The sequence below is a fragment of the Aquarana catesbeiana genome, linkage group LG02, assembly GCF_042186555.1.
Source record: "Aquarana catesbeiana isolate 2022-GZ linkage group LG02, ASM4218655v1, whole genome shotgun sequence".
Taxonomy (NCBI): Eukaryota; Metazoa; Chordata; class Amphibia; order Anura; family Ranidae; genus Aquarana; species Aquarana catesbeiana.
Window position 1 is genome coordinate 581,915,478 of NC_133325.1, and position 9,979 is coordinate 581,925,456.

At 43.7% G+C, this 9,979-nt stretch overlaps 1 protein-coding gene across 2 annotated transcripts in view; it reads right to left on the reverse strand.

Annotated features, from left to right (window-relative positions):
* Positions 1–9,215, reverse strand: part of WDTC1 (WD and tetratricopeptide repeats 1) — a 101,511-nt gene extending 92,296 nt beyond the window's left edge. Inside the window, exons 1-2 of one of the 2 annotated variants that reach the window (XM_073616179.1) lie at positions 9,061–9,215; positions 8,268–8,390 (exon numbers count right to left, since the gene is read on the reverse strand). In XM_073616179.1, coding sequence (XP_073472280.1) covers positions 8,268–8,315 — 48 coding nt within the window. In that variant the 5' untranslated portion in view covers positions 8,316–8,390; positions 9,061–9,215. Of the gene's footprint in view, positions 1–8,267; positions 8,391–8,977 lie in introns of both variants that reach the window. The other variant, XM_073616178.1, reaches the window with a different exon arrangement.
* Positions 9,216–9,979: the final 764 nt, after the last annotated feature.

Genomic DNA, 9,979 nt, shown 5'->3' on the forward strand with positions numbered 1-9,979 from the left:
ATCTTGGAGTGAGTTGGCAGACATGTGACCCATTTGAGAACATATAGATTTGTTATCCCTATTGTTTCCAGGGAAATCTTCCTGTCTTTAACCACTGTCAATGATCATCAAGATAATTTGCTTAGATTAAAAGGGTTTTACAGATTTCATGCAGGTAAGACCTAACCCACTGACTTACAATGACAGACAGGAAGGCAGGCAGGAAAGCAAAGAACTAACAGGCAAAAAATAAAACCATGCACATGTAAAAATAGCAAATGTGTCTGCCTCCATGCGCATACAGTGGGTAAAATAAGTATTAACACCTCACTATTTTTCTAGGTAAATATATTTCTAAAGGTGCTATTGACATGACATTTTCAGCACGTCGGTAACAACTCATGCAATCCATACATACAAAGAAACCAAAACAAATAAGTTCAGAAATTAAGTTATGTGTAATAAAATGTACTGACAAAAGGAAAAAAGTATTGAAAACATGAAGAAAGGGAGGTGAAAAAAAGGCATGGAAAGCTAAGACACCAGCTGAAAACAATCAGTAAGTAGAAAGCAATCCTGCCCCTTGTCAGTGCAAATTAATATCAGCTGGTTCAGTCTCAACTGATGGCCTACCGGTATAAAAAGGTGTCTTATTATCAAGGTGTCACACAGGAAACATCTCATGATGGATAAAAGCAAAGAGCTCTCTCAAGACCTTCACAACTTTGGCTGTTGCAAAACATACTGATGGCATTGGTTACTGAAGGAGCACTAAACTTCTGAATGTTCCAGTAGGCACTGTTGGGGCCATAATCCGTAAGTGGAAAGAACATAATTTCACCATAAATCAGCCATGACCAGGTGCTCCTCGCAAGATTTCTGACAGACAAGTGAAAAAGAATTATCTGAAGAGTTATCCAAGAGCCAAGGACCACTTATGGAGAGCTTCAGAAAGACCTGGAATTAACAGGTACAATTGTTTCAAAGAAAAAAATAAGTAATGCACTCAACCGCCATGGCCTGTATGCACACTCACCATGCATCATTGGATGTCGTAATACACACCATGTTTGAAGGACAAATGGCAATGCACATCACCCCAAAAACACTATACCAACAGTGAAGTTTGGAGGTGGGAACATCATGGTGTGGGGCTGTTTTTCAGTATACGGTACCGGCAAACTTCATGTTATTGAAGGAAGGATGAATAGAAAAATGTATCTGACATTCTTGATAAAAAAAATCTGCTGCCATCTACCAGAATGATGAAGATGAAATGAGGGCGGACATTTCAGCAAGACAATAATCCCAAACACAAAGCCAAGGAAACTCTCAATTGGTTTAAAAAAAAAGAAAAGAAAGCTGCTAGAATGGCCCAGCCAATCACCTGGCTTCAATCCAATAGAAAATCTATGGAAAGAACTAAAGATCAGAGTTCATAGAAGAGGCCCACATAACCTTCAAGATTAGAAGACTGTGTGGAAGAATGGGCCAAAATCACACCTGAGCAATGCATGAGACTAGTTTCTCCATACAGGAGGTGTCTTGAAGCTGCCATTACCAACAAAGGATTTTGTACAAAGTATTAAATAAATTTCAGTTAGCATGTTCAATACCTTTTCCCTGTGTCATTCCATTTTATTATACATAACTTAATTTCTGAACTTATTTGTTGTATGAATTGCATGGGTTGTTACTAACATGTGATGAAAATGTCATGTCACTAGCACCTTTAGAAATATATTTACCTAGAAAAATGGTGACGTGTTCAATACTTATTTTACCTGCTGTATGTATCTATCTACAGTACACAGAAACTAGGACATTTATAAAAATTTACACTCATGGATAACAATTAAGTATACACCCATGTGGGGGCTCTGTTGTGCCTGCACAGGTGTTCCGTGCAACAGTGTACAGGCAGTCCTATTCATCTTAATGGGATGCATGACACATCCGTGTTGGTGTGGGTGCATGTCCTTGCAACTGCTGCATCCCAGTTAACATGAATGGGACTGCCTGCACCCAGATGCAGGGAACACCAGTGCATCCCATGCAGGCAAAACACAGCCCTCACACAGGTGTATGCAGCCTAATGCTCCATACACACGGTCGGATTTTCTGACGGAAAATGTGTGATAGGACCTTGTTGTCGGAAATTCCGACCGTGTGTAGGCTCCATCACACATTTTCCATCGGAATTTCCGACACACAAAGTTTGAGAGCAGGATATAAAATTTTCCGACAACAAAATCCGTTGTCAGAAATTCCGATCGTGTGTACACAAATCCGATGGACAAAGTGCCACACATGCTCAGAATAAATAAAGAGATGAAAGCTATTGGCCACTGCCCCGTTTATAGTCCCGACGTACGTGTTTTACGTCACCGCGTTTAGAACGATCGGATTTTCCGACAACTTTGTGTGACCGTGCGTATGCAAGACAAGTTTGAGCCAACATCCGTAGGAAAAAATCCATGGATTTTGTTGTTGGAATGTCCAAACAAAGTCCGACCGTGTGTACGGGGCATTACTTTCACATTCACACATAGTAAATATCCAAAACAAGAAAAACAACTCCAAAGTTTTTGTAATTGTGCAGCCTTACCACTCAGGGATAGGCGTTTGATCTGTTCCCTTTTGTTGTCAGCTCAGTGTCAGGCTATAAGGCCCCCAGGGAAGCTAACCTGTCTCCTGCCTGAGCTATACGTTTATAACAGACATGTTGTCCAAACTAGGGGTCGATTCATAATGAAGATTGGATATCACTATCAGCTCTCTGATATCCTTGGTGGTTACATGCTGAATTATGCACATCACCACCCGCATTTAGTGGCCAATTCATAAAATGCAGGCCACAGCATCTAGTTAGTGCAGTACAGAGAGTTTTGTGATTGTAGGAAAAATGGTCATGTGACTTACAGATCATGTGATCAGGTTCTCCTCCTAGATTTTTATTTACCCTTGTGACATTCTACGATTTTGTAACTAAACCCTCCCAATCTGTACAGCCAAGAAGGGTGCCATTTTAGCCTCCATTTAGATCTGCAGCTGCCATTGTGTTGCACATGTGATCACCTATGACACCAGTAATGAAAGTTCAGCTGAGGGCCAACATAAGCACACTAGCAGCTGTGACAGTCATCACCAGAGGCATGTCTTGAATGGAAGTATTTTGGGAGACAGTTAAATTGGTGGATATAATTTAGGGCTGCAACTAACAATTATTTCAAGAATCGATTAGTTGGCCCGATATATTGATGAATCGGATAAAAACCTCAAAGAAGTGTGGTGTACAATTTAGTTAATATGTAAAGTTTATTTTTGGATATCTATATACAGTGGTAAATATAAGTAACCAGTTATATGGTTAGGGAACATAATATTTAATCCACTCTGAGAGATATACAGTATATACTATTAGAGGTTGAATCTGGTACAGATCATCAGATTCAGAGATCAAAATTCTTATTCAAAGAAAAAAAAATGTTTAAAAAAAAAAAAAAAAAAAAAAAAAAAAAAAGGACCTAAAACACTGTTTTGCAGATTTTCAGACAGGATTGTAATATAATATTATGCACGATAGACTGCATTGTCATAGGCAGGTAGCTTGATACAAACACCCTGCGCCTACTGTCACTTATGCTGACAATACACAAACAAATTTTGCCTTGGAAAATTTCCATTTTGTTGGATTTTCTAATCATTAGTGGGGTCAAACTGACGTTCGTTGTTGACCACAGTGATGAGAAAATTTGGAGTAGAATAGAAAACTTTTCTTGGTCTAACAAATTTTCAGAGAGTATTTGTTTTTCGTTCAGAAATTACATTTGTTTTAAAACTGAATGTTAAATGCAAGTGATATTTTCTAAACATTTGTTCATTCATTGAATGTAAATTGATACATGTATGGCCAGCATAAAACATTTAGAAGCAGCAGCATGCATTTTTATCACCTGTCATGATGGGGTTAAAAAAACAAAAATGAGCTCTTTATAGTACAAAAACAGCAGATAATCACTACCATAAGGGGTTAATTTATACTGTGAAACATTAGTAATAAAATATATATTATAGTATAGTATAGAGTGCTCCTATAGTAAGGTTAAAAAAAAAAAAAAAAAAAAAAAAAAAAAAAAAAACTTCTGCCTTTAGAATCACATAGTTCCTTCTCCTGCCCAGGACTACATGTCCCATGAGGCATTGCTTAAATGCCCATTTAAATTGTCCATTTACAGGAATTCAGATTTCTATGAACTGACGCCAGTCTCCCTCAAAAAATTAACAGCTACAAATACTGTTGCTGCTGACTTTTAATATAAGGACACTAACCTTTTCAGGGATCCAGCGCTGTCCTCACCTGACTGATGCTTAAATGGGCTTCGGGTCTAGGCACCAGCATCCTAAGACCCCTTTCATACTGGGGCGCTTTGCAGGCGCTATAATGCTAAAAATAGCACCTGCAAAGCCCCTAAAAAGAGCTGCTGCTGTCTCTCCAATGTGAAAGCCCCGAGGGCTTTCACACTGGAGTGGTGCACTGGCAGGACGGTAAAAAAAAAAGTCCTGCTAGCAGCATCTTTAGTGCGATGAAGGAGCAGTGTATACATCGCTCCTGCCCATTTAAATCAATGGGGCAGTGCAGCTATACCGCCGGCATAGCGCTGCTGCAGCAGCGCTTTCCGGTGGTTTTAACCCTTGCTTGGCCGCTGGCGGGGGGGTAAAAGCACCCCGCTAGCGGCTGAATAGCGACGCAAAATTGACGATAAAGTGTCGCTAAAAATAGCGGCGCTTTAACGCCGATGCACCCACTGCCCCAGTGTGAAAGGGGCCTTAGGGAAACCGGCCTAAGGCTTCACAGCCAGCTTCCCACTGCGCATGTGAGTTACGCTTTGGCTTTGTGAATGGTCCCAAAATCTTCTGGAACCTGTGATGTGCCCAGAAAGCTGGGGGGGCGCACTGAACTTCAGCTCGGATTGCTGCGGTGATTCGACTGGAAGTGAAAGCGGGTACCTGTCAAAGCCCCCAAAAGAGTGCCAGTTGTTAGAGGAAGGAGGCAAACAAACAAGCGGGACTCCCAATTTTGGGTGAAGTTACGCTTTAATAATTTAATAAAAGCAGAAATAAACCCTCCAATCCTTTACAGCCAAGGAAGCTGCCATTTTAGCCTCTGTTTGATCTGCAGTTGCCATGATGCTACACATGTGACAGCTATGACACCAGCTGTTTGATGGCTTAACAGTTCGGTTGAGAGTACAAGCAACTGTGACAGTTATCATTCAAGACATGCCTTTATTATGACTGTTTTGGGAAATATTTAAATCAGAGGGTTTCGTTCAACTTTAATGATAAAATAATCAACACATGTGCACTCTGGGGTTACACTGTTGATAGAGATTAAAGCTTGTACATGTTATCACATAAAAAGTGATAATAATGTGTAAAAACGTCATAAAAAATATATATCAATGCACATTATAAAAATACATTTCCTGACACCTTTTATTTAAGGCCTCATCCACAGGCATATAGACCCCTACAACCATGCAGAGGGCCACATTTATGCCCAGGGAATGACAGGTGTTCTGTGCAAAGGTGTTCCTGTAAAAAGCAATGACAGCTTGTGACATGTGTTGTGTGCACAGGTGTTGTATGCACAGTTGTTACTGTAAAAATCAATGACAGCTTGAAAGACAAAAGAGGCTGTACGGACCTTCTCACACATCCAAACATGTGCATCCGTACAAGGACAAATGCATAGCCCTGGAAAGTGGAAACACATAGACAGTGTTCAAAGCTGTGCATCTGTCCCTGTATGAGTCTATGAACTGGAACTTGCAGGAAGTTCCGTACAGCCACCGCATTTCACAGCTTGTCACTGATTTTTGCTGGAGATGAGCTCGGGTCTGTTTGGACCCTGGTCTGAACCCACCTGGGCAAGTCCAATAGGAAGCTCTCACTGTACTGGGCCAATCGACCAGACCATTCCCAGCCCTTTGTAGACATGTGGTTGTGGGGACGGGAATCCCCTAGTTGCAGATTGGCCTAGTAAAGGCGACAGCTTCTTGGCTGGCTTGCTCGTGTGATTTCACACAAGGATCCGAACACACCTGAGCTCATCCCCGATTTTTGCAGGCTGCATGCACTGATCACCTATCACACTAAGGCTCGGTTCACACATGGGCGGCACGACTTGCAGGTCGCCTCAGCGAGGCGACCTGCAAACGACTGCCGGGGCGACTTGCGAGACGACTTCTGCATAGAAGTCTATGCAAGTCGCCCCAAGTCGCCCCCAAAGTAATACAGGAACCTTTTTCTAAGTCGGAGCGACTTGCGTCGCTCCGATTAGAACGGTTCCATAGCACAGAACGGGAGGCGACTTGTCAGGCGACTAGGTCGCCTGACAAGTCGCCCCAGTGTGAACCGAGCCTAAGGCCCCATTTACAAATGAGCGTTTTGTAACTTGAAGCCTGAAGCTACAAAACGCTGGAGGAGAAAAAAAAAGAAATCAATTATTCTCTATGGAGATGGTTCACATCTCCACTCCAAAATGCCTGAAGCTCAAACCAGCTCTGGAACTTTTTTTTTTTTAGGCAGATTTTCTAGTGCGTTTTTCTGCTTTTTACATTGGTGACCTTTTGACCTGTCCAAAATCGCACGACTTTCTGCCTCAAAAAGCTACGCTCAGGTGTAAATGGGGCCTTAGGCCCCTTTCACATGAGCGGCCCGATCGGGTCCGTCTGTCCGTTTTTCAGGTGGACCCAATCAGACCCTCCATTAACCTCTATGGAGTGGCAGATGTAAAACGGACTTCTGTCCATTTACACCTGCCTACCTCCAAACCAATCCGGCAAAAAAAAACAAAAAAACAGAAGGAGATTCATTCCCCTCCGTCTGGCCGGATCAGAAGGCAGTTAGATATAAAAACGGACAGCCAGTCTGTTTACATCCCACTGCCCAAAAGAGCAGAGCAGGCTGTGTCTGCTCTGCATAAGTGGAGTGGACACAGACCTGTCACCCACCTGCTCCACTCAGTTCTACAGGGAATCAGCAAACAGATCACCTGCTGAGAAAAATGGATCCGGCCTGTGTAAAAAAAGAGGCCTTAAGTCTAGTACACACGAGCCAAATGTCGGCGACATTGGCCGGTTCACTAAAAAAACGTCTGACATTTGGCCCATGTGTATGGCACCCGGTCTGACAGTTTGGCTGGGTTCTGTTAAATGAGAATGCTGAAAAACCAGCAGCCAACCGACTTCCGATTAGCGCTGACCAAAGTGTTCTGGCGGAGGGGCAGTCCCCCTGTCAGAACACAAAGAAACAGCAGGGGAGATCGCTGCACTAATGCTGGGTTGAACGAAAAAGAACTAGTGGTGTGTACCAGGCTTTAAACACTGCGCTCTGCACTGGAGGCCTAAATGCAATGCTTGTGTACATTATCCCTAGAGCTGGATATACACCTTTCGGTGTCATTTTCAACAATCATGTGATTTTCATGTTCTGCCATTGTCACCAATAGAGATGGGCTTAGGTGTGTTCGGCATCCTAGTCAGGAAGCCAAAACTGCACACCGCTAATCATAGGCAGTGAGACATTTCCCTGTCCACAGCTGCACATACCTAGAAATGTCTCACTGACCGCAATTAGCGGTGTGCAGTGTTGGCTCCCTGGCGGGATGGGGTAGGTGGGTTAGGACTAGGATGCCAAACACGTTTGAGCCCATCTCTAGTAAGGATGGGCTCTGGCGTGTTCGCAGCTCCACATGCCCGAGCCCACCAGGAAGCTTATACTGCCACAGGGCTAATCACAGGCAGTGAGACATTCCGCGATCTGCGGCTGATCTGGAAATGTCTTACTGCCTGTGATTAGCGCTGCGGAGTGTCAGCTTCATGCCGGGCTTGGGCACGTGGAGTAGGGTTGCCACCTCATCCCTTTAAACCCGAACACATATGAAATACACAGGTTCTGAGGCTAATTTACTGCAGAGAAGACACTGGGTGAGCTTAATTACCATCTTAATCAGCCAAAGAACCTGTGTAATTCATATGTGTTCAGGTTTAAAAGGATGAGGTGGCAACCCTAATGTGGAGCTGCGAACACGCCTGAGCCCATCCTTACTCACTAGTCACCAATAAGCTATATGATTGGACAGACATGAACTAGCACCTTTTACAACAGTGGCTATTGGCTAACCTGTGAGCGCAGGTGTGATTCTGGCCTACATGAGCGTACATAACACATATACATAGGAAACATCTGGACGTTGCATGTTTTAGTATCGTCCTTCATACCCTGATCTGCCTGTGGATGATATCCTGAGTGATGTTGATTCCTTCCATGCTGGACCTAAGACATGGGCATTCACAGTGCCACGGACCAAAGCTGTATTATTGCCATGCCTGTTTCCCGGACACCTGTAAAATGGAAACATCATTAGGTAAACCAAGCGCCTCTGCGCATACCTATAAATGATTCCTAAACTATTTTAAGCATTAACATGATTTGAAAGGCCTAAAAACACATTGGGGTGGGAACTGGGGAAAAACATAAGACGTTGTTGCCCATGGATTCCGTCATGCATTTTAAAGCCCGGTTACTACAGGCAACGACTCCATTTCTGCTCCAGGTTTTATAGATCGGCCCATGAGAGGCATATTTGTTACAGTAGACATGCTAGAACAGAAGAACACAACTGACGTATCAATGAGCTTTATTTATAAATGCACAATATAGCAATGCAGAGGTATGAGGAAGCCTGTTCCTGTAATTTAACTTCTGACTAGCTGCTTTCCATTACCCAACTCCTGCTAGTCGTATCATTACATATACGTCTAAATACACACATTCATCACTACATACCAACACAGCACATGTGTGTTCATAGTAGCACCCCACTCATATACCTCAGGGACAACAAGCACTCTTATGTGCTACAAAGACCCCAGCCTCTGCACCATACCAGCACTCTCTAAACGATTACGTATATAGAACATAGCCATACCTGCGGCCAGTGCATTGTTTTTCTATCGGTTCCCCCCTTCCCCAACGGCCAGGCCCCCTGACAGTCCAGTTACCCGTGTTTACCTCCCTGGCTGTCTCTCAGAACGGGCACTCTCCCACTACGCAATTGCCGTAAACGTATCAACTAATAGACGGTCTGCGCCACGCAAAGTGCGCATCTGTAGCTTGTAGAATACAGCTGGACGTACTAACTTCATACTGCTGCTCCCTGGCAACGCGCTCTGGGAGAGGAAAGAAGTTATGGACCAATGAGCGGCGCTCCTCTGGCAGAGCGATCGCTGCTGGAGCCAATAGGAGAGAGTGGCCGGATCAGCTGTTAAGTTAGGTTGCAGAGAAGAGCAAGCAGTGGCGCAGTTAATGATACGCCTAGAGCAAAGCATCGCGGGAATTGTAGTACGTGGCTTTTACGTAATTGAAGTTTCGCCAGGCTGATTGGAAGGAGAAGGCTGGAAGCATACGTTGGTTCATTTGTAAGAATTCAGTACTCACGTATTGATTTATAGCGTGGTTTAGAGAGGGTTCTGGCATACGTTGGTAAAATGTAACTGTCATCAAAAGAGAGCCATTCATGAGCCACCATTCAGTCATGGCTATTGTCACCAAAGCTGAATCTGAGAGAAAATAACATATTTAGAGGTGTCACTAAAACAGGAATAGAAAGGGGATCTTCCAATGGGGACACTTATTACCCTTGTCAGCAGGCTAAGACTGTAAACACACCACCAGGGGGTGCTCAAAACAGATGGTCGATATCAGGGGCGGACTGACAACTCATGGGGCCCCCGGGCCATAGGAGATTATGGGGCCTACCAGCCAGTGGTGTAGCGTGCGTTGTCAGCGCCCGGGGCAAGGCAAGTAATTTGAGCCCTCTAACCTGAGGACTTTTAGCACTCCGAGTCCCTTCCCACAAAAGTACCGACCAACCTGATTCCTACACTAACCACTATACTACACTGTCCGCTACACTACACACTAAACTGCC